The sequence below is a fragment of the Amphiprion ocellaris genome, chromosome 20, assembly GCF_022539595.1.
Source record: "Amphiprion ocellaris isolate individual 3 ecotype Okinawa chromosome 20, ASM2253959v1, whole genome shotgun sequence".
NCBI lineage: Eukaryota > Metazoa > Chordata > Actinopteri > Pomacentridae > Amphiprion > Amphiprion ocellaris.
Genome location: NC_072785.1, coordinates 12,446,621 through 12,474,375, shown reverse-complemented (window position 1 = coordinate 12,474,375; position 27,755 = coordinate 12,446,621). Strand labels below are relative to the sequence as shown.

Genomic DNA, 27,755 nt, shown 5'->3' with positions numbered 1-27,755 from the left:
AGGGACATCCACAGCAACATGTGCTCTTTTTTTTTATCAAGGTTTGTCGCTTATTCTCCTCTCTGTCACCTGGATCTTAACCTTTAGCTACAGCAGGACCATCACGACACATCTCAGTGATCATCACGCTCCCCATTAGGCCAGTGACGACTACAGGGAAATGGAGCGAGCCACATCTGTTCTCTCAGCTCTTAAGCACTCTTCATTCATCTTCCTGCAATAAGGAGCTGCCATATAGTTCTTACATACAGGTGCACATGTGGTGAAGCGAAATGTTCCTCACAGGGCTCCAAAACAACATAGAATTAATCAACAGGAGCAACAGTGACTGTTCTGTGCAACCTTTTTTTAAATGTACCTTTATTAAGGTAAAGTCAATAAACAAATACAGACAGTATTTATGGTAAAACTGTATTTACATATCACATTACAAGAGGCATTACTTACATTACGAATTCTTGTTGAAGTACAAGAAAAGTCCTATTTGATATTTTGCTTTTGACTGAAACTTGGCAAGTTGTTCTCTTTGCTGTCGTAAACTTGTCATACGTCGAAGTATGTTTGCTATAGAAAAGTCTGTACTGATGCATTTCATGAGTATACTTGATCAGAGCGTTGATTCTGTGGCAAGTTTTAACTCGTCCTTTCAGGCGAACGTCGTCAGAAAACACGGTGTCTTACACTGCTGCATGATTGACGATCTATCTGATTTTGTTTAACAGAGCAACTTTCAGTTGCTGTGACCGTTCCAGTGGTTTCAGATGTAGAAATAGTTCTCGTCAGCTTCTCCACTTTCTGCCATCTTACTCAGCTGCTTGTTTATTGACTCCTGCAGCGACCCCAGAGAGAGTTCTAACACTGGACTGGTCTCTGTGTTCGAGGAGACTGGTGGGATCTCCAGGAGAACATCAGACGGCTCTGCGTCAACTAACTGCTCCCCATCGCTCAGGCTTAGTCTGTATGCGCCTTCTGTTTCTGCAGGCGCTGTTTCCTTAGCGACAGTTTCCAAGGCAACCGCCTCAGTAGGTGTGTCCTGCACCACTGCAACATCCTCCGTGTTGGGGGCCTTGAGTGCGGCCAGTCTCTCAATCTCTTGGACTAGTTCCTCGTTCTGCTCCTTCCACTGACGGTACTTTGAAGCCGTCAGATCGGAGTCGTCCAGGATCTTGCTGATCTGCTGCAACTCTGCTTCTTTGGCCTACAGAGCAAAGAAAAAAAGCTTTGGTGATCACACAATTAGTGCTAAGTTTACTTGTCTATTTATCGCTAAAGTCAACAAACATGACTGTATGAATTTAGATAAAGATTTAATCAGATGGTTGGACTTGAAAAGGTAAACAAAGCCACGTTTTAGGTTCAACTTAAACTGGATAAGACTTTGCTCCTCACTTTTAGAGTGCTTTGCAGAGCTCGGAGTGTGTGCGCCTTCTCATTGATGACAGGGTTCTTGTTGCGTCGGATGAATGACTTCCTGAAGTGGTCGTGCGTAAACGGCTGCTCATGGCCGATCAGTGAAACTCCTCCTTCTTTTATGTTGTTTAACATCATTCCCATCTCATCTACTGGGCCGCCTTGTCATGGAAGCGAAGGAACAGGGAGGAAAACAAAGTGAGAACAAATAAAAAAGGAGGCATGAAGGAAATGGAGGTAAACACAAAACAGGGCAGTGAGGTTTGGTTGTTATGAATCATCCATTTGTTGAGAGTTGACCAAAAAGGGCAAAATCAAGAAAACAACATGTCATGATAAATGTTGCTTATATTGCTGCGTCGTCTAATCACACATTATTAAAACATCCATCAAGGAGACTCTTTGTGAGCCCACTAAAGGAATTATTCATTGAGAGGAAAATAAGACAGCAGCAAAACAAAAAAAAAGAAGAAGGAAAACAGAGTCCTAGAACACATACCTGTTCCTTTGCTGCCCTCTGTTGAAGGACTCATTATTGGCATCTTGTTTGTCCTCCCTTTCGGGCGAGGCAGAGTGTGGCTCTGAACCTTCTGAGAAACATAATGAAAAACATGATATTAACGTTAATCTAAAAATTTTGTGTGCAGGTCAACATTTGTTTGTATTTGTGTCCCCCTAAGTGCACCGACCTTGTTTCTCCTGCGGGGCGACGGAGATGATTCGCTCTCTGATTCAGTTTCACTGTAATATTCTGTTTAGACAGCAACACAGATCACGTCAAGTTAATGACATTACTCGTGTGTGTGGCACTTTTAACTTTTCAGTCATTTCTCACTGGCTGGCAAGTAACCATAGCAACTGTAATGATTGCCTCCTTCTATATTACCAGTTAACTCAGCCTGGTGAAATTCTCATAAGGATGATTATGAGACAATAAGTTTCAATAAATAAAAGACTGTAATTTACTTTTTGCCAGTGGAATAAACACCACAATCTTCACCATTGTTTAGGAATACTTTACAATTTATTGTCGCTGATGTAGGAGGAAATATGTGCACAAAGGCACCGGTGCAAATATGGTACAATAAATTCTAGCTTTTTGGTGGTTCAGAGCAAACAGATAAAAGTATAAAGAAAATGTTTCCCCACCTTCTTCACTGTCTGGGCCTCTCAGCTTCTTGTGCTTCTGTATGGCTGTAATCAGACAGTTGATCCACCTGGAGAAAAAAAATATGACAATCTACATATATTCAAAAATATACATATAAATCCATATTAAGCCCAATATAATGTTTGTTCCATTAATGTTTCGGATTAAGATACCACAACTTTACATTTCAAAAGAACTGATTATTATTTTCTCACAGTGAGAAAGGAGGAGCCCTACAATTAAACTGTAGGGGGCAGTGCAGACCAACACCAGCTACAGTATGTTTCAACATCTCTGCAACAGTCAGTTTTTGCAACAACAACAAAAAAAAATTGACTGACAACATTATAGTGGAGCTGGTGCATCAAACAATTTGTATCTTTTTTAAATCTGACATTACACACCATGCCTTTGAGAACTGGTCATTTTAGGTTTTATAGGTCATACGACAACAGACTTACTTGCCCATGTCGCTGACGTGATCAGCAGCGAAGAAGAAGTTCTGAAACTTCCAGTGGCACATTTGGAAAACACTGATGGACAGAGAACAGAGTAGGGGAGGAGTTATAAACATCAAGTGTATCACAGAGATGCTAAAAGACAGAAACCATGCACACAAAAATTCAAGTCTCCCTTCCCATCTGTGAATAGTGATAAATTCCACAAAGTCTTAAAAGTGATGACGCACTCTTTGGTCTTTGGTTTCCTGCATCACGTACACCATATGATGCATAAATCTGAGACAGATCCTTCTCTGTGTGCAGGTACAATAAAGCTTCTGTTTCACACTAGAAGCCTGAAATAGCTTTTCATTATGACACCTTATCTTTCAAAAAACCCACATATTGCCAGACAGAATGTTAAAAAAAAGGGTGTTGATATGATCGATCATTGAGTTCTTTCTTACTATTTTCTTTTGTGCTCTCCGGCGCCCTCTATACTGTAGCTGGCTATGTTGACCAGACCCTCTGCCTTCTCATCCTGAAGAAAAAAACATACAAAACACAGTTCAAGAAAGTCAGACACAAGACTGATAAAGATGAAAGCAACTTCTTTTAATAATAATTACTGTATCTGGCTCCTTCTAAGGAAAAAAAAGGTCATTTATATCATGTGTTTTTGGGAGAAATTCAATCACAAGTAGTCATACCTGAAAATACCTACTATATTAAAGCACATACAAAACTATAATATAGTATCATATTAAAGCAATAGTACAGATGTTCTTCTCACCTGTTGGCTGGTGTACCAGTAAAGGTAGGGGCCTTTGACGACAAACCAGAAGCGCTGCCACTTCTGGGCGAGGAAGACGCTGCTCTCCCTTCTTTTCTTCCAGAGCCAGCCGTCGCAGTCGGGGTGACCCAACTCACGGCAGGAAACACGACGTCGACTCAGAGCTGTTGTCATTCCTGAGAGAGCAAAAGGATAAGAAGAGGTGAGAGGAGGATGATAAGTAAATTGAATTTGTAAGTAGTCTTTGGTTTGATATGAATCTGGTACATCTACTATAACTCTCCCTGAAACTATAGACATAAGAAGTTTATAACGCCAATTATTCATATTAGTGCTAAATTTCTGACTCTGACTTTGCTTTTTCCTGCTTATCTAGATGTTTTAAGTTCATTTTTAAAAAGTCAAACAATGGCAAAAGTTGGTATGGCACATGATGGTCCCTGTATGAATTAATTAGTAGTTTGGTACAAATCTTTTCATGAATTAGTGTAACAACATAGACAATATTCAGGAACCTGACTGAAGCAGACTGTCATTGGTGATTTATATTCATCATCTAACTCAAAAAATTTAAATAATTAGAACTGAAAGCTTCGTGTAAACCGTCAAATTGTTGAGCAGTCAGCTTTAATGTCTGTACTTGATGGTGGTGTTATTCTGTTCTGCCCTGTCATTACCTCAGCTGAACCCTGCTTATCACAGACCATTATGCTTTATCACTAATGACAAATTTCATCATTGTTCTCTATATCACACAGTTGGGTGGACTTCTACACAGACCAGGAGAAATATTAGTCTGACTATCTTCATCTATAAACCTTCCAAACAACCTCGGATCTCTTTTTACATTTAAATCTTGTAACTATGGTGCACAATCCACTAACCACTTGAGCTGAGACAGTCTTTGCATCCTCCACTAACCTTGGCAGTTTTAGATGCTACGTATCTTTTAAATGAAATAAAACACTCTCATGTTGGGTTCTTTACACACTCTGAAGACTTTAAAGTTTCATTAAATGATGTTTTCTCTGACTTTTGTTGTTTTTTTTTCTTTTTTGCTATCTGACCTTACATGCAGTTGTGTCTGTTTGCTGTTTCAGTGTCTGTCTTGTTCTGATTGTTCTTATGGTCTTAAATACAGTTTTTAATAAGACTAGTATTAGTTGTTATCTGCCAGGCTATTTGAGAATCTAATTCCTCTGCTTTTGGTTTTGAGTTGCAAACAAGCCTATTGTGAACTCAACCGGTTCTGATTTCAGAACTGATTTTGACTTTACAAAGGCTGACTGATAGAGGCTCGAGCGCTTTGTTTGCATCATTCTTTGGTCTCAGAAATCTTACCTTTCGTACAGGTCTTCTTAGTGTCCTTATTCCCCTGAAAAGGTAATCAGACAGCGATCACTCAGGGTTTCAAATGTAGTTTGATTTGGTCCCTATCAACTGATTTGGACATCCTTCTTCTCCACTCACCGTGTGTCCGACCATTTCAGGGCAGGAGCTGATGCTGGCTGTGTCCTGGTGGACTGTCTTAGGTGATGGACTTCTGAAAGAGCCAAAACTCAGGGGTGAAGGCGTTCTGGGTGAGCTCCCGGGGAGTCTGGGGGAGAGTTGTGAACCGTGCAAACTCTCAAACTCTCCTGAGAAACACACATGAAGGTGAGGATGCTAAATAAACCTGCAACCAAACCAGTGTGCCTCCATTACATTACATACAGTAACTATATAACGCATCATAATAATGCACATTGGTGTGTCAACACTAAGTACTTGTTTTTTTTATCAAATCAACATCGTGTCATGTAGGTGACAAATCTCATCAGTGCGCATGATATGAGGTTTAATAAATATGTCGACTTACCACCCTATATGCTTATCATTATTTCTACTTTTACACTGCCCTTTTCAACAATTTTGCACCCCTTTTTTGGTCTCTGTAAGTACCAGTATCTATCTATCTATCTATCTATCTATCTATCTATCTATCTATCTATCTATCTATCTATCTATCTATCTATCTATCTATCTATCTATCTATCTATCTATCTATCTATCTACAGTTCTTTTAATAAGTAAAAAAAATGACTAAAGAAGGGTTTCGACACACAATCCAAACCTAAAACTCAACCCTACAACCCCAACCTCTGGACTTCAGATAAAGAGAAAACATCCTGCAAGTTTCTAACCTGAGGTTGACAGAGGTGACAGCCTGTCCTGTTGGTTTTGATAAGAAGTTAGAGTCTGGCTCCCTTCCACCAACTCCTTGTCAGCAGGTAACTCTGATTCCTCTTGTCCCATAGGCTGCTGCTGTTGTACCTCTGGCCCGTGTATAGCTCGCCTGTAACAACATACGATGAAATGTCAGCCAAAGGAAGTTGCATTTGGGAGCCCGTATGAGAATCAGCAGTCAAAATATGTGCAATATACACAATAAGAACCAATAATCAAGTGCGGCGGTGTTGGAAAGGTGACCACATGACCACAAATCACCGCGGATCATGACTTTAACCTACTTTAAAGTCAGACTTCTATATGGTCTTTTAAAGACCTGACATATGACTGCAAAGTTTCTCTTTGTTTTTGTCTCAGAGTGAAGCTGTAGTGTATCAGGATGTGACAGAATTATTTACTACCATAATGCTCCATCCCCGCCCACTCCGTCCATTTGTCAGAGTCCGCCTGCACCTCATCAGCTCTCACTGCCTCTTCTTACATCTCCATCACTCTCTTTCCTATCTTCTCCAGTTGTTTCCCCCTCCTTGTTTGCGTCTTTCTTAATCTTCACAAAACTCCCTCATCTATCCATCTCTCCCCTCATCGCTCCCTTCCCTCTCATTTCCAGTCAGCCGTGGGTTGTGGATGTGCGTAGTGGAATTTATGGTATTTCGCAGTGTGACCTCATCGTAAACCCACCGGGGACTAGCAGATTCACGAAGTCAGGAGGGTTTTTAGGGAGGCTGAGCTCTGCTGAGCAAACCTTTGGTAATTCAGTGAAAGAAATCTATGACCAAACTGGTCTGTTATGCTGAATAACCAGCTTGCTAGTTGCAGGTTCCCACGGATATCAGATATTTAAGAAGATAAAACACTTGATTTTCACAGTGGGAAGAGAATGTTTCAGATCACAGATGCAGACAGAAGATGCTACATTGACAAGATAATTGGCTTTGTCAAAGACTGTCTACAATTTAATTTTTTCTTTCTTTTTTTTTACATTTCTATGCAGTTTTAAGGCACTTTGTGGAGTTCACTTTAAAACATACCAAGTTCTCTTTCCCACCTTCATCCTTTGTGTGTAGTAATGACACCTAAGAAATCTGTTCAATTCACTTTCTTTGTCATGAAATTTAAAACCTGCATTGTTTACATTCATACTTCTTAGCTTACTGTCTTCTTTTTCCTGCATTTACCTGTAGCAATGCTGCATTTTTTGAGGCATTATTGCCACTTGGCTTTTTGTTTGGGATAGAGTGAAACCACAGGTAGAAACACCTTGATGCTTTTATAAGGTATCTGTTTAACTTTGCTGCCTCATGAAGGATTTTGTAACCTGGATTTTGAAAAGTGCTCTATAAACATAGAAGATGATGATTGTTATTATAGTGCCGTAGTGCATGACCACAAGGTAAAAAGAATACCAGATACCCACTAATTATCCATCGTTTATCTTCATGTGAAATGCAGTAGGAGACTGTTGGAGCTTAGGGTCTTCTAATGTCATTACAAACACTCTTCTTTTGAATTTTTTGGGATAAAACAACCCAGGTGACAATTTCAGTTTTTGTTTAGGAAACTGCAGTAAATATTGAGAGTAATTCTGAAAAGGAAAACCTAATTAATGCCTTTACCTGAAAGACAATGACCTGACAGAAGCTGCTACCCTCTCAAATATGGAGTGCCTTGGATTCTCCTCCTCGTCCTTTTCCTCTTCTTCTTCTTCTTCCTCCTCTGACCTCTCCTCTTTCTCTTCTTCCTCCCTCTGAAAACCAATCAGAAGAAATCCAAGCATGTAAATAATTACATACTGAAGCGTACTGCTTGTTTGTGAGGATGTTATGTGGACTGTAATGGCAGCTCTGTTTTCCTAAACACTGTGCGGCTTCCTAGATGAGACCACAATAAAATTGTATGTGCACATACATAAAAAGCACACAGGACATCCTTTAAGGGCACTACAGAGATCTACACACAGCTTCTTATGTGCTCTCTCTCCCCACGCCACCAGCTAGATCAGAGATTAACACAGTATTGGTCACAAGGGAGTGTGAAATGCACGGTGTTTGTCTGTGCATGTCTTCAATGCAGTAACTAATTCAGTGCGTAGCTTAAAGACAAACAACAGTCGGCATAGAGACTACTGACAGCGCATAAGTGTTTATAGAAACGGATCCCAAGTGATGTTAAATGGAAATCGAAGAGGGGATTCTCATGATAGATTGGCCTGAGGTCCCCTGACACAAACCATGTACACAATCCACTTCCTGAAGCATGGTTTTATGCTCGACTTTCACCCCTGGATGTAATTATGCTGAACTGAAACTAAGCAGCAGACAATAAAAATGACATGTGTGCAACTATAAAGTTGTTGGCTTGGGGCTTCTTCTAATAAGCTGCATAAATGATAAGAGGGTTCTTATGCAAAATATGAGCAAAATAATAAATGTGGTTCCTTAAAAAACGTTCTTTCACCCATGTGAGCCAATTGTGAATGATTTAAAATACTTGTATATAGTGATGATATCACCCCCCACCCCCACCACCAATTTTCTACTAAAATAACAAGAAAGCAAATAATGTAATCATCAACTATAATCTTCACAAAATCTTAAGCTATTATTAAATCCCTGCATGAAGCTACTACTAGAGTGATAATTATGGGATTCTTAAACAGCAGTGGAGCCAAACATAGTCGAGTTTGTTCAGTCAGGGGCACTCGAGGAAAGATCATGTGTTTTTCTTGAACAGAAGCTCATTGAGTGTCAAAAGTGGAAAGAATTTTTGAGGACATTCGACCTTTAGTTTGTGAGCTAGACAGTGTTGTCCAGGAGCATAAAAACAGTTGCCTTTAGGATCACGGCCGTCTGAAGACTGTTCACATATTCACATTAAATTTAATGGGTAGAAGAACAAACAAACACTTAAAAATGTAAATACATTGATGCGGTTTGTGGTGTTTGAGGGGAGTGGAGGCGGACTTTAATGATCCCTGACCTGTGTGGACGAGACCTGGACTGAGTCTTTGCGTCGCACTGATCCAGGAATCTTCTTCAAGACCAGAGTCACTCCGTTGGGATTCTCCCGAAGCTTCTTCACAAGGTTCGCTCTGCTCCAGCCCACCTGGTGCAGCAGTGCAGTGGATTACTTCAGTATGAAGGTTATTGTTTCAGACACGAACAGGACCACACATACTGTATACAGTGTAGTGTAACAGTCCAAAACACACACAGGCTTGTAGCACACACTGTACAAACTGTACCACTCACTCACCACTATCTGGCCATTCACTTGAACCACCTCATCACCAGCCAAGATCTTCACAAAAACATCATTGGAATCCTGCAGAAGAAGACAAAACCAGTAAGACTTCGTATTAAACAAATTAGAGGCCAAATGCATGATACAATAACAGGAGCTAATGCATTTTCTCTTTAGTTTTTTAGGAATTAAATGATTTGTTTTACACAAAAAATGATAGCTATTCAGTGTTTTTGCTTAAAATGCATTTACTGCTCTAAGGCATCTGATGTGTTTGATCATTTTACCTTTAATTAGAATTAAACAAGTATAAGAAAATCAGTGGAGAAAGGAGTGCCATTTTTCAGGCCTGTTACAAGTTTATATGTACATCATCATCAGATCTGTAGCTTCAGATTATCAAAAGGGTCAAACACAACTTCTCTAATGTGAGTTTTTCCCCACAGTAGTCAAAATTTGCAAAGAAACACACCAATTACACCTTCTAGAAGCAGGCAACATGACTAATATCGTCTATGAGGAAGGGCAGAATTGTATATCACAATATCGATATGTATCAGTATATCGCATAGTGTTGATACTACAATTATATGCATAGGTCTTTTCTGTGTGAGACTGTACAAATATCTTTCCCAACTTCATTCAGCGTGTGTGTGTGTTGCTGAACAGTGGCTGTGTTTCTTATTAGCAGCCACCACAGTAATATTGCTGCTGTATCAGGGGAGTCTATGTTTGTTTTTGACATCATGGAAAAATGAGATCTTTGTCTTTCTGTCCCAAAGGAGAGCTACACTTGTGCTCATTTTACAAGCCCTCCTTGTTTTTACTGATAAACACTGCTCCATCTTTCCATTACTCCCCTGTTTAGTTTTAAGCCCGCTGATATAAGTGATCTTTGGCTTTCTCAGAAAATCATGCATCAGCACTCAAGCCAGAGGGATGATTTCATTATTTTTCTCAGAAAAGTTTTTCTCTATTATGAAACCCAAATCATTTTTAGTAAGTTAACAAAATTTATTTTTAATGTGATGTAATGAACCATGTGTACCAGATGTACCTGTTGTTCCAGCAGTTTTTTGAAATAATTATTCATACCTTGATATTGTGAGTCACATTTTGCTGTAAACTGCTTGTTTACGAGCAGCCTGCAACATTTGGAACAAGCAGCCTCGAGTAAATATGCAAAAATACCCCAGTATACAAGTACTTGCAGCACGAGGGCTTTGATTGGTTTCCGTTTCAAAGCAGTGAAACAAATGAAGATAAGCCAACGGCTAAAAATAATGTGTCACACAATAAGTATTTCCAAGGGGATTTCTGACCAACACAGAGCTTGTTCTTTCATAATAAATTAATCAAAATTAAAATTTCATACTTCTACTGTGCAAAACAGAAGAAAGACATTATTGGATATCAATTCTACTGCAACTTAAAACAACCATGAAAAGGGACGTTTTTGTGCCAAGGACACAGAAGAAAAAGCATTTTGTAAAATAGAGCCCAGAAAAGGAACTCTTATAATGGTCCTTCTTCATTTTTGTTTTTGACAACTGGAAATATGTACTACCAGTTCCTTCTAGATAAGAGAGTCGACAGACAAGTTGCTATATCGGTGTTTAGCAGGACAAAACCTACAATAGGAGAAGTGTAAATGTGCAATCTGCCGTAAAGATATGTGACAGTCCTGAGTCACAAAGTCTGAAACTGTCACCTGCTTGATTCTATGAAACGTACAAATCAACCCATTGAGGAAATTCACAGCCTTTGTGATGTGTGATAAATCACATGTAATAGAATGTAATGGAGTAAAGCTGCTTAACATATTAAACATCAGGAAGATTCTTTTGGATGCAACCCACAGCTCTTTGCATGGAGCTCCTGTGAAGAGACAAGCTTTAGTTGAAGTTAACCTATTGGTCTGCAGTTCAAGAGGAGCAGGGGTTTGAGTCACGCTGCCCTTCAGAGGATCGGTAAAGAGCACTGAGATGGCAGTGATGGTTAACTCTGTGTGGTTTGTCAGCTGAGTCAACAGCAAAAGAGGAAAAGTTAATGACAGAGTCTGACCTCGACTGCAGTTCCGGTCACGTAGTGGTTACTGGAGCTAGTGGATGTTATCTCAATCCCCTGAGAAAAACAGAAACAGAAATATGTTTGTGCAACACTGCCATACGGAATGTCAATTCTGCACATCACTGAGTCCGAATCATTAAATGTAATGGACACATAAATACTGTTCTATCCTGTCATTGCTGGATCCTGTGGAGCTATTGATGTCTGTCTCCAGATGCAATCACTTCTCTGCATGGCATGATTGATTGTTTAAAAGTCAGAATGACCACGAGAAGAGCAAACTAATCATAGCTCAGAAAATCCACATTACATGATCAATATGGTGACATGAATGGAGTTAAAGCGTTTCCTCCAATCACTCAAAAGGTTGTGAAGTTACACAATGTTACACACGACTGATGCTGTGGTTCAACGTGTGAATGTGACGCCTTTATTTACAACCTATAAGCCAATAATTGCTGTCAGGAGGTATGAGCCAAATGTGGAGGCAATGAATGACAGTCTGGAAGGACAGTGCAGTATAAAAAAGAAGGTATAATTGTTGACAAATCTCGTAATTGATAATAATGTATTAAATTGCTTTATTGTTATGTATTATAAGGAATTTAAAACATTTATTTGGTGCTTTGAAATGCCAAATAGGGCGTTACAGTAAAGTCTTTCTATAGTAATAGTAATTTTCACAGATTCTAATGGCATATTTAAGAATAATTTGCAGGCTTTTGCCAAAACTAAGTACAAAACTTTAATGCTCTGATGAAAATAAAAATCACTTTCTGTAATAGGATACAGATCAAATCACTATTTTGTTAGTGGTATATCAACACTGTATGTAAAACTATTATTACATTTTGTGATACAATGCACATCTGAATTATAAGAACATAAACATAAATCTAAGAAAAAATAACTTCAAAAAAATGTTTGTTTTTTTAATTTGGTATTCATGCATGAAAGTACATGTCATGAATGAACACAGAATTCCTCAGATTTAGATTTGTATATTTATTCTTTTTCTGTCTGTTGTTGTTGCTAGGAACTCTACACACCAAGTCAGAATTCTTGTGTGTACTCTCTTGGCGATAAAGGCTTTTCTGATTCTAAATAAATTAGAATTCTTCCTGCCTCTCAGTTCCCTTTTCTTTCTGTCCTTAGTTCCCATTACTCTCAGTGTATTGGAGGCCAGACCTCATTACTGATGATGTGCTCCAATCAATGCCTCTCTGACAGCCGGGGCTAATCGGGTTTTGTCACTAGTTATTGAGCACATATGAAAAAAATGATCCTGCTCTAGTGTCGAACATTTGGGTGAAAATGACCCTAAAATCCTCACAGAACTGCAGCCACACACAATCATGAAAAATACAAATAAATGCTTGTCTACAGCATTAGATGTACTGAAATGCTGCTAAAAATGTTGCACATTTATTGTAAAGACAACAGACAGGAAATACTAAGGACAGCAGCGAGTTGCAACAAGGAAATGGGAGTGCTGGATAACATGATAGATTTTTACTTAATGGCTTGGGTACACAAAAGGGGAGGAAATTGGGCAAATGGGTTGAGGAAAATTCGTTTTTAGAAATGAAAACTAAAAGGACGCTTGATTATGTAGATAACAAGCAAAGAAGAGAGCTATAATTGTGGTACTCAATGTACGGACTGAAGGCGAAAAGAGGACAAAAGGCACAAAAAGAACTTTGCTTGTGAACAACTAAACATGAGGGAAGGTTTTTAGAGTGGGTAAATATGACAAAAGTACAGGAAGAACCTTGAGTCAGACGAAAGAGGTGACGAATGGAACCAAATGACGATGGAAACCTCGAAGGTAGAAAAGAAATACTGAAAATGACAGAAATAGTCAGAGGACAAAGAACACAGATGCTTGATTTTTAAGAAACTGGTCAAGTGGTGGAACAGGGTAAGAATTTTGTAAAAATGAGATAATGTGATTGTGAGATGTTAAACAGATGAGATGAACAAAGGTTTCAAAAACAGCAGGTGAGAAGGAATGTCAACAAGAAGGAGAATGTTAGAAGATGAAGTTGAATGTTAGAGCTGAATGTTATGATCACAGAATCTACAATGTTTAAAAGTTTCTCAAAACTGTCAGATTTTTCAGGTGTATTCAGGTGAACTAAACTCATAGTGGAATAAAATAAATTTGTATAAAACGTCCTTACTTTAGTTGTGACCCCTAAAAACTGTTGCAGGTCCCATTTTGTAAAGTTCTGATTTGTAAATCAGTATGATTTCAATGCAGCAGTTAAGAGGTGCTGCAACTGCTATACAGCATATGTGGCAGTATACAGTGCAGGAAGTCTTAGAACCCAATATAGCCTAAGCAGAATTTGCATCTGTATCTCATTAAACAAGATGACTTCTAATTGGTTCTGCATTCAGTGGAGGCAACACTGACAAAAGGTCAGAGTTATTAAGAGCAAGAAGGCTTTACCAGCTGATCGCCAGGTGACACCGGCACCAGGTCGACACTCTCTAGCTGAACAGTGTGGGTAAGGAGTGTTTCAGGACTGGAATTCAGGATCTCATCGCAAACCGCCACCAGCTGACGGCCCTGAAAGATGAAGCACAACCAGGGGCAATTGGTTTGGATGAAATGTGGCATACAATCAATTCATAGTAAAACAAAACAAAACAAAAAAGACTAATAGACACACTAAAGTAGACAAATATAGCAATAACTGTCAAACTTACCACAGAGATGATGTCCTTTTCCTTTTCATACACTGTGGTGTCCTGCTGCATGAGTGAAACAACACGACATTAGTAGAAAATAAACAAAATGACACCGCAGCAGCCGATATACCGTTAACGCTATTGATTTGTGGAAATGGGACAATCTGACTCAAAACCCGTGTCCTATTTCCTCTTCACAGCGTGAGTCAGGAAGTGAAAGGCCGCAGGTTTCCAGAGGCAAGAGAAGCATCACTCCACATCTTTAGTGCTGTTAGTGGCTCTCATAACAGCACCATTATGTAGAAATGAATAAATGCATCTGTTCTCCCTCGAAGTCACAAGTATAGATGAAAGCCGTGCGCTTCAGGTTGCTGCAGGATCAGACTTTCACAATGTTCAGGAGGAGTTATTCACATAGCCGCTTTAGCTCAGCCATATTTTTAGGTTTTCTTGAGGTCATTCTGTAGCATCTCTGTTGGGTTAAGATCTGGACTCTAACTGAGTCTGTCTAAAAAGCACATTTTCTTAGCTTGAAGTCACTCTGTCGTGCATTTTTTTTAGTGTTTAGGCTCATTGTACTGCTGCATCATCCAGATTATGATACTCATTTTAACAAATTTTGCATTCGTGATAGTGTTTTCAGTTTGGATGCAAGATGCAAACAGCAACATGCAAAGGTTGCAATTCAGGATACATGTGGTGTGCCTAATAAATAATGTATTTTTTGGTGATTCAAGCAGATTTCAGGCTTTGTTTATGCTTGTTCGGTGCGGTTCAGGCATGCACACTGTGATTTGAATTGACATAAGCCGAGTCGCATTGTTTAATAGCCACACCTCATACATTTTGCAGCACAAATGAGACAAACTCGTACATAAATGCACATAATTCCAAAGGATTCCTGACCCATAAATACCTCTATAAATTAACAGGACAGCAAGGACGCAACCACTTTTACAGTGTGTCTAATAAATACGAGTAGTTACCCACACTAGCAGACAAAAAACACTTTATCTGCAGTATGTACATGCAAAGAATTACACACAGCGAATCAGCAGTCAGTGTCACAGTTAGAAGAAGTACAGGAGCTAAACTGCTTAATCTCTGGTTTCTGGGAGGCAGGTGTTGATACTGTGAGGCAGCTAAGTTGACCCGGGAGCTGCAGAAATGAGGAGGAGGTTTGAAGTGAAGGAGGATGATGAGAGGTTAGAGGAGAAGAGGGTGGATGTTTACACAGCAAATTCACTGAATAGACTAATGCCACATGCCATTATTGCCCTGAGCTAATTCTTCAGGGCCTCATGTTGTGATTCGTTACATAAAAGATTGCTGGGGAAAGTAATCCCTGTGAAATGTAACAAGGGATCAACAGTGAACACCGTTGAGGTTTCTGAGCTAATTAAAGGCTGTGACACGAGGCTGCAGGGAGGGGTACGACATGATTACTGGCCAGTTCGACTTGTTCACTTGTGTTTGTATGTGTGCGTGTATGTGTTGTCATTCCCCTCTGGTATTTGTCCAAGTGTGGATACTTGACAGAACCTGCAATGTATTAACTTACACCAAAACAAACCACTCAGGTTTGTGCATAAACACATGAAAAGATGTTTAGATCTTTATCTTTGTTGCTGCTCAAGCAAAGTGGTGCACTGGCTATGTGACTGACTGACTAATTTGGCTGGCAGATTAGTCAGTTCAACTTTATTCACAGCATTAGGAACATATATTTCAAAGAAAGCGTCATCAAGCAACTTAACTCTAAAAAGATGCACAAAAATGCAATGTCTAAGAGTTAGATGCCAGCCAAAACATATAATTTGTACAAATAGACGTGGATTAAAGCATTGGAAAATAGATTAAGAGATAATTTAAGCCACTAATGCATTTAACTAAATGCTAATTTTAACTATATTCACCATGATGTTAGCACCAAAAACAGACTGCAGTAGAGTCTGATGGGACCGATTTTGCAGGCTTAGTCATAAAATTAAGTATTTGACTAACTGAAATGTTCCAAAAAGTTTTTACAATATGTTCTGAGTACAACATCAACGTCTGTCTTAAACTCCATAGCAATCAGTTGAAGAGATGACGCAACATTTAAGTCATTACTGCATGTCAAGCAAATGGTGGTGCTTAATAAACAGAGGTTCAACAAAGTCTGAGAGCCATGAATGTTGATATATTTCAGTCAGAATGAAAATGGTAGACCCCCAACAACATTTTCTTCCCCACAGAACCACAAAAATGTTATAAATTACAGAAAATGAAAGCTTTAAAGCCAGGCCAAGATGCATAAATAATTTAAATGGGTATGAATCAATGTTACACTGTAGCAGGTGGGGAATGTTGCAACAAAGCTAAAAAAAACAAACAAAAAAAAAAAAACAAAACAGGACAGAAAATCTCTAATAATTTGCCCAAATCTATCTATCTCCCAAAATGTCAATAGCAGCTGAGGTTTAAAGTTGTTGCCACCTCCAACCATAAAGTATCACTTCTGCCTTCAATTCTCTTGTAACGCCTCTTTCCCTCCAGTATCTCGCCATTTCTTTTAAGAAACAAGGTAAAAATACAGCAAAATCCACACCTCTGCTTTCTATTTAGAGTCAAGAGCAGGAGGTTTCCCCACAATGGCACAGACTGTTCTGCATTTCTTTTTAACTCTGCCAGAAGAGGAAATGGCACATATGTCTGAGATGGGCAACAGGTACAAATCTGTCCTGAAACTGACATAATGTCAGCAGTGTGGGGTGGGAAAACACCAAACCATCACTTCTCACTGCTGGTCTCACATTGAGAATTAATTCTAGACACCAGCATGCTTAAAAATACAAATGTACGAAAACATCAGCAGCATTCTGCTCATTTCTATGATTTTTTCATGACACAGAAGTTACAAGTTCTTTGCATACACACATGGATGTGAAGCATATGATAATGTGGGATATGAGGGAGGAAGAATACGAGGCATTTGCTGTGGTCACAGTGTTTCAAGTCAGTGGCAGAGACACGAGGAAGAGAGAGGAAGAGGAGAGGACAGGATACGAGAGGGAAGCGGAGGAGTCAAGAGGAGATGAGCTGTGGTTCAGACAAGTTTAGTTCAAAACAGCCTCCAGCTTGTTGATGCTCCAGTTGTATGTCCTTCGATTCAGTTTGCACTCAGTAGGATATTACCTAAAATACCTCACTGAAAAACTAAGAGCTACTGTTTGTAAAAGAACCCACAACTGAAGCACAAGATATAGAAATTGTCACATCAAATAGGGCCATTGCACTACACAACTTTGAGTTCTCCATCAACTAAAACAGACTGGGTGTTACACAAAATTGAAACAGAGACCCAATAAAGACTACACACTGATCAGACCACTGTGTAGCCCCACTCATGCCACTAAAAGAGCTCTGACCCATTGAGACATGGGCTCCTCTGAAGTTGCTCCTGTAATATCAGGCACCAAGATGTTAGCAAAAGATCCTTAAAGTCCTTGAAGTTGCAAAGGAATTTCCAGCGCATCCTAAAGATGCGACATTGCATTGAGATCTGGGGAATTTGGAGGCCAGGTCAACACCTTGAACATGTTCCTCATGGTTTTCCTGAACATTTTTTACAAAGTGGCAAGTAGCATTATTCTGCTAAAAGAACTGCCATCAGGAATGTTATTGCCCTGCAGGGGTGTAGATGGTCTGCAGCGATGTTTAAGTAGGCATCAAAGTCACATTCACATGAATTGGACACAAGGTTTCCCAGCCGAAGACTGTCCAGAGCATCATGCTGCCACCACTGGCTTGCCTTGTTCTCATAGTGCATCCTGCTGCCACCTCTACAAGCAATGGTAAGCCATGCACACAAACTCAGCTGTCCACATGATAACATCTCATCAGGCCACCTTTTTCCAATGCTCCATGCTCATGGTCAACACAAGTTAGCACTGGCATCTGTCCAGTCTCCATACGCAGAAAGCTGTAAAGCAAAGTTTGTCCTGACACCTTTCTACCATAGCCAGCATTAGGATTTTCAGCAATTTGTGCATTTTGAGCAGCTGTTCTGTGGGGTCAGCCCATATGAGCAAATAGCTGTCTTTCTTTGAAACACTTTAGCTCGGTAAAACCAACCAATACTTAAAATACCCTTTAAGACCTGCTGTTTTGGAGATGCCCTGACTCATCTGTCTAGCCACCACAATTTGGCTGAGATTCTTATGTCTGCCCACTTTTCCTGCTTGCAACACATCAACCTTAGAAACAAACTGTTCACTTTCAGTTTAATATACCTCAAACCTTGACAGGTGCTACTGTAACATGACGAGTGTCAGAAAATATGGTGCAAATATCGCTAAAAACACAGCGCTCCCCCTCACTTAAAATTATTCTCACAATCAAGAAAAACAGTAATGGACACTGTCAGTGGCTCTGTACCTAAACAACAGCACAAATTCCACATTCCACAGACCGGTACTCAAGACTGACCTTGATTAACTATGATAGTTACAGATTAGCCACAGTTGCAAAGCAGACACTAGGAAATGGTAGACAATCCCATTCAGGAACAACAGTAGTAAGATATGAGTTATTGTCATAAAAACTGTCCAAAGAGACAGAAACCTCCCTTTGTTCAATGAAAACAGTAATCTGTAGGATTGTGTGATTGCATGTGGCTTGATCAGGTGGCCAGCTAACTTTAAAGCCACATCCTGTGCCTGAAAATTTTGTCTCTGTAGTTGTCTAGGAAACAATGACACGCTATTATGTGGGTGCAACATTTTAAAAAAAGCAGAAGACGACAAGAATGCGCACAGCCATGCATGGACAGGCATACACAGAAAGGCTGAAAGTAACACAAAAGATGAAATAACACACAACAATGAAACAATGTTGACTATAAGCACAAGATATTTTCTTTTCTTCCTCTTATGGTCTGCAACTTGATATATACACATAGAACATATCAGGCTTTAATCAAAAGTCTTGTCTAGTCAAGACCTTTTCATGTTCTGTCTGTATGTTTACACACTTGGTCCTCGCTACCTTGTAGACCCTTTTTATTTGCAACCAGGTCATGGACTTGCTATAAAAAGCCTGGGATACATAACTATCTTAGATCTCTTTTTACACCTGCTGCTGCTCTTTCGATCCAAATCGCTCTGCCCTTTTACCTCAGTTCCTGTCAGTGTTCTTTTCCAAGCCTTTTATCACTCTGCTCAGCCTTACATCTCTCTCATCCTGTTTTTCAGCCCCATAAATAATAGAAGTTAAAGCTTGATAGCTCACATTAGTGACGCTTTTCTCATCCTCCTGCCAATCTGTCCTCTGTAATTGAGCCATTTATGATTTTCTCCTTCCCGCCCTTTTCAATAATTTATTCAACCGTCGCTCCAATTCACTGAGCATGTCGATCATTGCTAATTTAATAACACAGTATTTCTTTCCAGAATTTTGTTGGTTTTGTTATGAACAAAAGCATTATATAACCGAGATGACACCTACAAAGAACAACAAAAAAAGCTGTTATAGATTTGCCCCTGAAGCATGCAGCGCTTGCAGTAGAGGTTAAATATTAAAATCTCTTGGAGTTACTTGTTCACCTTGAAGTTGTTATGTCAAAGGCAAAAGTTGGATTTTGCAACAGAAAAATTGCTCTTTCTCTCTCTCTCTCTTTTTTTTTTAAATAATCACCATTATACTCACATACCTGAGTGTAATGTTTCCCAGTTTATTGTTTTCAAATCCAAGTTCACAGCCCACAGAGCCCTCTCTCTTTTTCTTTCTCTCTCTCTATTTATGTCCCTTTCTCTTGGACTTTGCTTGCTGCTTGGCCGGTTCACAGCAAACTGAGCCGGTGCTACTGCGAAACTCAAACTTGACAACTTCGGTGTGGGATCGCAGCAACACCAGCTGACTACTGACCCTGATCACCCTCTGGGCACGAGAAAAGAACATGCAAACACTCAAACTCACACAGACAGACATGGGAATAAGAGTCTTTTCATTGGTGTGAAGGATGTGGTATAGTTTCCATGGAATCTGGAAGCACTTTTTCAGAAGAAGGTGCCATAATTCAGTCGTGGCCTGCTGACAGCAACATCACACATTATGAGAAAAGGGTATGACATCAGCTTAAATCAGCCAGGAGCCAATGTCAGCAGCCATGACAATGCTAGTCTGTATGCTACCCAGCTGACACGATTGCTATGGTGTCGAGACACACGCACGAGCTTATGCAATGTGACTTAGCTAAACATTGTTCCAGATCAAGTGGACCTCCTCAATATGCACAACACTGCAACGACTGCCGAGGGAAGACTTGAGGAACACAATAAACAGCTCACGATGTTGACATGGCCTTCAAACTCCACAGATATCAATCCAACTAAGCATCCAAAACAAGCCTGACCCAACGATTCAGAGCTGTTTTGGTAGCAGGAAGGAGTCCTACACAATGTTAGGAAAATGTTGTAGCTGATCGGTGTACAAGTGTGTATGAATCACCGAGTGTTTCAACACTGCTGGTGCCTCCAGGTTGATATTTCTATGCTGACATTTAGAGGAATGACACTTGAATCCACGTGCATGAAGACTTTTCATTTTCTCTTGTCAGCTGAACAGGTGCGATGGTTTCACAGCTGCCCAAAACTGACCTTTAAGCTCATCTTTTTTATGTAATAAAAACACCTGACAAAACAGGTAATAAGTAGGTTATTTGGTTATGATAGCACCCTATCCATTTCCACTGCTTTTTATGAATGGAGTGAGTTACTATTTGGTAACTTAAAACTTCATTCAGAGGGTGAAGTTCGAGAAGGGGAAGCCTGAAAAACGAGCCAACCCACAGGTGAGCACATCAAAGCACTGATTTACATGACCTCGAACTAAATGGACAAAATGCTCTTAGCTCTGTTTATGGACAGTAATTTTTACCTTTTAAACACCCGCATTCCCAAAGCTTAAAAAAAAGCTTAAAAAAACAATAGCCTGTCATTAAGAAACGACGATCAGCTTATGAGTGGGACCAACGACAAAAGACAAGAAGACTTGAAGTTGCTAAACACTGACTCACTGCTCTGCCAACATGTGTGCAGAACCAACAATGAATGGCGACTCTGATTCACTTCACAGCGGTAAAAACATCCTATAGCAGTAAACATGCCAAAACACTCTGAAATCCATACTTCCTTCCTCTGATCCTCCAAGTGCACTTGAGTAATGTCAATGTCACTGTTAATGTACACCAACACCATATATAAAAGTCTGACAGGCTTTGTGAATTGATGTTTCCGGTTTAGGCTGTAATTTTGCGGCTTGTACATCATTGAGCAATGCTTGAAAGATAGAAAACAGATACTTGATGTTATATTTAAGTGCAGGCTAACCCATTTTAAGCATCACCTTGTGGAGAATTATCCGGTCAAAGAGGTGAGAACGGTACCTGTTGTGCTGGGCAGGCGTCCAGAGCTGGCTATAGAAGGTTATATATAAAACCCTCTAAATACTGAGTCTCCTCTCTCACCCACAGCTTCTCTGTGCCGCTCACTTGTCTCGTTGCTTATCTTTTATTACCTCACATTCTCTTGCTGTCTCTGTGGCTCAATTTTCTTTCTGTCTTCTTCTCTTCTTAACTTCTGTCAGGCCATTTGTCTCTAATGTCATCACAGCGCTGCTTCAGAGTTAATAGTCTCTCTCTGTCTCTGCCTGTTGCTCTCTGCTGTGCCGACACACTCCCCCAGGAGTCAAAAGTCATCTAACAGCGGCGGTGCAATCCCTCGCTCAGTCTCCTCCCTCTTTCTCTCCCTTCCCCTTTGCTTCCCACTCTGCCCTTCCCCGTCTCCCTCCCTCCCTCCCTCCCTCCCCCAGGCACACCAACATATCCAGGCCTGTCTTCTGTACTACCTGTTAACACGCTTCACAACTTTTAACGTATACTGTTGATACTTCCTCTCCTCCTGTTCCTTCCAAACATTTCATAGCACCACGACGGGGTAAACAAAATGCAGTCCTGTTTTTTTTTTTTTTTTTTGGTAATCCTTTCACCCTAAGCTTCTTCAAGGTACCGCCGCCTCCAAATATGCCAGGAATGTAGAGATAAAAAATGCATTACTCAAGCTAAGCTGAGGAACAGGGAGTGTGTTTGTACTTCTGTTTTTCTTGTCGCGTTTTAGGGCCTGATTTTACAAAGAAATGGCCGATAACACAACAGGTTGCAGTTCCTCTTTGGAAGTTTAGTGTGCATGACATTACCTAGAATCGTGGCTTAATTGTGTGTGGTTCCTCTTAAGGTAAAACACCTCATGTGTGAAACATGTGTGCTGTAAAGTGCATTAAACTAACGCAAGCTGTGGATTTTCAACCTTACATTTTGCTGAAAGAGGCAGATGACAATGGAAAAAACAGACGGACAAATCCACTTCAGAATCTAACTGTATGAATGTATTTGTAAGTCACACATCAAAAAACAATCAGACTTCTAAGCTCTTTATTGAAATGAACAGGCCTACCTTGTGCACAATGTCTCCCAGTTCTTTGCAGTAAGTGAAGATGTTTATGGTGGTGGTGTATCCACTGAGCTGGGCGAGCTGATATCTGGAAAGACAGGGATTATATTTCAAATACTTCTGGATAGAGAGAGACAGAGAGGAAGGATTTCATAAAAAAGCAGGCACACTAACTTAACACTGAACCGACAATTTCCGGACGATTTACGAAGCCATACAAAATGAAAGGTAGACTTTCATAGAGCGGCTGTCAGCATTTTCACAAGAGAAAACATATATACAACACGTAAACACATACACAAAAACACTACACCCATCATTTTTACATAAAGCCAATACCAAAAAAGCAACAGCCAGAAATATGCTTGTGAGACCCACCAGAGTGCATTTCTGATTTAAAAATAACGGCAGAATAAAACAGGATTTCAAGTACTGCATATATAACAGTTAGATAACTGCCTCTTTACAAACCTATTGAGTAAAGAGAAGAGGCCTTTGGCAGAGGTTATGAGTTCCACAACAATCTGCAGGATGCCAGCAGGCAGCTTGGTGGTGCTCCGTCCGTCGTAGCTGTTGAGGCGCCAGCGGCCCTGGATGCCCATCTGCAGGGTGTGGGCCACGGCTCGCAGCTTCTCTGTCAGACCACGCAAATTCTCTCCTCCTATGCCATAAGTCTAGAGAGCAAGAACACACCAAACACATACATATAACTGGTTAAGGGTCTGTTCCACTCCTGAAATGCTCTCATGTTGTCTTATATAATATATGTGTTATGTTTAATGTATTACTTCCCCCGTTCCTACCTACCGTCCCTTAATAATTTCCACCACTGAGAAGCCTCATTTCTTATTCTGCGATCAAAACATTCTGAGTTTGAGTCTGGCAAAGAATCTATAGCATGTTGCACATGAAGCGCCTTCCTTCCTTTCATTTCCTGTTCATTTCTCTACTGTCTGCTTTCAAATAAAGAACTAGAATGAACCCAAAATCCTTAAATAAACACTCCCCAGCATGTTCTTTCAAAATAACTGTGCAAAAGACTGAGGGCTCAGACAGACTGTTTTATTGTTTGTTTTTTATTGTGTCATCACTAAGTGAAAGCTGAGCAAATGCTGGCACACAACAGTATTGCTTGTTGTTGTGCAGCATTTTGGTCGAGTGGTTAGGAGAGAAAATTATGCTGCTTCTTCTCATGAGACGAATTTCTTCTATTTTTCTTGAAATGGTATGTGTGAAATTTTAGATTCATATGTCAAGCACTTTCCTATGATTAAATCACAATATTCAAGAAATTATTCTTTTTTAAAAGCCTGAATTTTTAGGGTTATTTCTCACTATAATCAAATGATCTCTGATTATGGGTGAGTTGAAATATATATTAAAAAAATTTAATCTATTATGAAAAGTCCCGTCTTTGAGCACACATTAAGAAAAAAAATTAGAATGCAGGAGTCAACTAGTGATATTTTCTGAACCATATATATATATATATATATATATATATATATATATATATATATATATATATATATATATGCATGTTGCAATATTACAAAACAAAACTGGCACAGAAGCTATTGTGTGTTTAACTTTTGCAGTGAGATTGAGCAGGTGTAATACTGCAGATTCGATTCCGCATCAGTGGCATTAGGAAACCTGACAGTGAAAATTTCAGGCTTTTATCTTTATTAGTTCCTGCAATATTGTCATTCAAACATGGACTTGAAATTTCAAAGTAAAAAAAAAAATCTGCTAAAGTAGGTCAATGGGGGCTATTTAAAATAAAAATCAATCTCGATCAGTATTTGAAATATCAACTTAAACTTTCACAAATATATGTTTTATTAATATTTCATGCTTTACAATATAAGGCAAATCAGAGATAATCAAGGAGTAATTGTTCTAAACAAGTGATTATTTTAGGTGGAATGACTGTGGCAAAATAATTTAAAAAAGAAATCTGCATTGTAGCTACTTCACAAAAGTAAATGTCACCACATAGAAAAAAAAAGCTTTCTCAAGAGTATATGTAATTTCATATCACGATAGTGATATTGGGAAACTGCAGCCATGTCTGTCTTTGGCTATTCCAGCAAATGTCTGAGAAGACGAAAACAAATCATATAGAATATTGCAATAAAACACATTGCAACACTGACCACATGGACTTAATCGACTCAACGTATAAAATTGAAACACACCACATTACAAACAGCATAAATAACTCCCAACCCTGGACCACATATTAGATAAACCCCCACAGTATAATGCAATACACATCAAAGGCATCACAAACTCGATTCCCTCACAGCTCACAAATCAAACTGGAACAATCAATAAAATATAACTGAGAAAACATTAAAGGTCCTTTGACAACACAGAGCTCCTCGTGCCTCTTTCATTAGCCTGTCAACACAGTTTCCTGCCCGGTGTTATGAGACGTGACTCTTCAAAACCCCTGAAGATGGAGCACTGTGTTGTCGTGACCCACTCAGTGATGGTCAAGAGGTTTGGACCGGCCAGGCTTTGGTGGAACACATCGACCAGCCCGTCAACAAGTGGCCATGAATTTTTCATGGCCTTTTCAGCATTGTGGCTGTTAATTATGTAACCATGCACTTGAATATGTCTAGTCTTTTCCATGTGAGCATCTGATGGGTGTTTTTTTTTTTTTTTTTTTTATGAATGAGCGCAATGTTAGTGCTTCACGGAGCATCAAGTCAGAGAGGGAGGAGAGACAGACACACACATCCACATACGCAAGGTAAAAGCTTTTTACTGCAGGGAGATTTTATTCACGCAATGGGCTTAACTGTAAATGTCGTAATGGCTCATTCAATCAGCATTACTGTTGTTTCCACAATTCAACAGCAAGCAGTTTAAGCAGCCTGAGCTTTAGCCCGATGTCTACAAGCTGTTACACCACCAGACCTGGATTCTCGCCTGGTGCTGCCCTGCTCAATTAGTCCTTCCACTGAAACAAAAGCTATTCTCGAAACTCACAGAAACAACCCCCCCCACACATGCACACACCAACACAACTATTTAAGTCTCCTGTCTCCAAACTGGACAGTGAAGAGGGAAATTAATTAGGCAGCAAGACAAAGGGACAGAGAATCAAAGGGAGGGGTGGAGGCGTTTGTCTTTAGTTGACTGCAAACTTTCCTAGAAATTTGCATGTAAAGTATTTGGCATAAGCTTTTGTATTCTAATTCTGCTTTGGTTACAGCTGAAGCATGACAAGTCCTTTGATGTTGGTTGGAAAAACATCTTTTCTACTATTATATGCTTGAGTAATGGGAAGTTAGACATTTAAGCAAAGTGAAGAAGATAACCCAAATTTGCTGCAGGTTGCTGAAGCCTACAAGAGTACTTGTTGTGTATTTCTACTAGATTTGTAAAAAGGTTGTCCAACTGCTGCTGGCTAAACTATGCAAGTAAAAGCAGCATTTGAAAATATTGCAATGCTAGAAACAAAAAACATATGTCTGCGCTGCAGAATCAGAAAATACACAACAACATAGTGTCGCAAGATGATGACATCTCTGCTAATATCCAACGCTCCTCACACTTCATCTCCACAACACACCCAACAAACAGCAGCCTTGGATACATAGAGCGCTGCTGTGGAAATACGCTGTAAACAAACACACGTGATCCTGCTTCGTCACTCACCAGAGAGCAGAGCTTCTCCACAGCCTCCAGGATGAGCTCCTGGTGTCCAATCTTATGGACCCCCAACCTCTCCAGGTCCAGAGAAGTCAACTGGAGCAGATCCATACCTGACAGATGCCACTCCGACAGCGGATACTGATGCAAGGGGGCATCCAGACCTGTTTGCAGAAACCGTAAAAGGCACAGGCCTTAATTACACGCCGGGCACTAGTACAAATGAAAACCTCACATATTCAGAGAGTCACATGCATGTACAGACATGAAACGAAACAGTTTTTCTGCTCTGCTACCTGTTGAGCAATTAGGGTTTGAAAAAAGTAACAATGTGACTGTAAAACACTAAGAGTTCATGTTATTTACTAGCAGAATAATTTAACTATATAAGGATGGTTCCATATTACAAAAAACACGTTTCCTGACTGTGTGAGCTATGACTCACAGCCAAAAAAAAAACCTTAAAACAAAAGCAAATGTGGGTGAAAACATTGTTGCAAATGTCGTTACATGTATTCTTAGCAGCCAGTTGTGGAATGAAAGTGAAAGTGTTCAAACCATTTACTTCAACAAAATTAGCAATACTTTACTAGAAAAATCCTCTTATCAAGATTTTACTAAAGTATTCATAATGAAACATACTGAAAAGTAGTCAATATGCACAGTGGTCTTTCTAGTCTAACTTTATTATATCATTTGGATCATTATTATTATTATAAATTAATATGTAAGTGCTGCTTTTTTGCTGTAATTGGTACGGGGTGGAACTCATTTAAACTTTTCGTACAGTCTTAAATGCTTTAATCTGTGAGAAAGCATCATATTCTATACACTCATCGTGTTTTTTTTTGCCTAAATAACATGTTAATCTGAATATTAGCTTATATCACAATTGCAGAATAAATGTAACGCAGAAAAAGTCTAATTATGTAGAAAGTAGAATAAAATTGAAATATATAATAAGCACCAAAGCACCCTAAAATAAATGCTTAGTTATTTTCCAACATCGGTAATAGTTAATTTCAGTTGGAGGTCAATATTTTAACAGTGTAAGCAACATTAATCCAGATTATTTTTATAGTGAAGACATAAATCTATTTGTCATGTGACTCTAACTTGTATGACAAATACACTGTCATCCATGAAGGCTGTTTCTCAAGATCCTGCTTCAGTTGTTGACAGTGATCAGGACTAAACTGTTGTGGCTCCTCTCTGAGCGCAGGCCACTTCCTCATTCCACCTCCACCTTTCACTTCCAAGAGGATTTGCGTGGCGCTTCTATTTCTGACTTTACCGTCCGAGCCAAAGTACCTGTGAGGCGATCAGGGCGTGAAAAAAAAGAGACAAAGCACGCAATATGTTCCTGCTCACCTTGGAGCCACTCGCTGACTCTGTCCTCGGTCCACGACGTTATAGGCTCCATGCTCGGAGTCCTGCTGCAGTCGCTCATTGAGCTGCCGGCGTTCCTGGCCGACTTCTACCTCTCGGGACTGCTGGAAGAAGGAAAAGTCGATCCTGGTTTGGAGTCGGACGATGACGAATGGCACTCCTTCTCGCAGGTACAG

The 27,755-nt window shown here is 39.7% G+C and overlaps 2 protein-coding genes across 4 annotated transcripts in view; one reads left to right on the top strand and one right to left on the bottom strand.

Moving 5' to 3' along the window:
- Positions 1 to 331: 331 nt before the first annotated feature.
- Positions 332 to 27,701, bottom strand: cnksr1 (connector enhancer of kinase suppressor of Ras 1). Of its 3 annotated transcripts, none has more exons than XM_023296008.3 (21): positions 27,562 to 27,701; positions 26,197 to 26,354; positions 22,993 to 23,195; positions 22,525 to 22,609; positions 14,051 to 14,095; positions 13,791 to 13,910; positions 11,330 to 11,389; positions 9,278 to 9,346; positions 9,002 to 9,127; positions 7,639 to 7,769; positions 5,977 to 6,128; positions 5,264 to 5,430; positions 5,135 to 5,168; positions 3,794 to 3,969; positions 3,468 to 3,541; positions 3,022 to 3,093; positions 2,560 to 2,627; positions 2,100 to 2,161; positions 1,910 to 2,000; positions 1,390 to 1,571; positions 332 to 1,198 (listed from the first exon to the last, which is right to left on the bottom strand). In XM_023296008.3, the coding sequence occupies exons 1-21, from the start codon at positions 27,638 to 27,640 to the stop codon at positions 758 to 760; spliced, it is 2,595 nt and encodes an 864-aa protein (XP_023151776.2). In that variant the 5' UTR covers positions 27,641 to 27,701; the 3' UTR covers positions 332 to 757. The 3 variants fall into 3 exon arrangements, with proteins under 3 accessions (XP_023151776.2, XP_035797790.2, XP_054862219.1); XM_035941897.2 differs by having other exon boundaries at positions 14,051 to 14,092; XM_055006244.1 differs by lacking the exon at positions 11,330 to 11,389.
- The window catches only part of rps6ka1 (ribosomal protein S6 kinase a, polypeptide 1), a 57,624-nt gene continuing 57,480 nt past the window's right edge, over positions 27,612 to 27,755 (top strand). Inside the window, exon 1 of the mRNA XM_035941900.2 lies at positions 27,612 to 27,755. Within this exon, the coding sequence (XP_035797793.2) occupies positions 27,612 to 27,755 (144 nt within the window).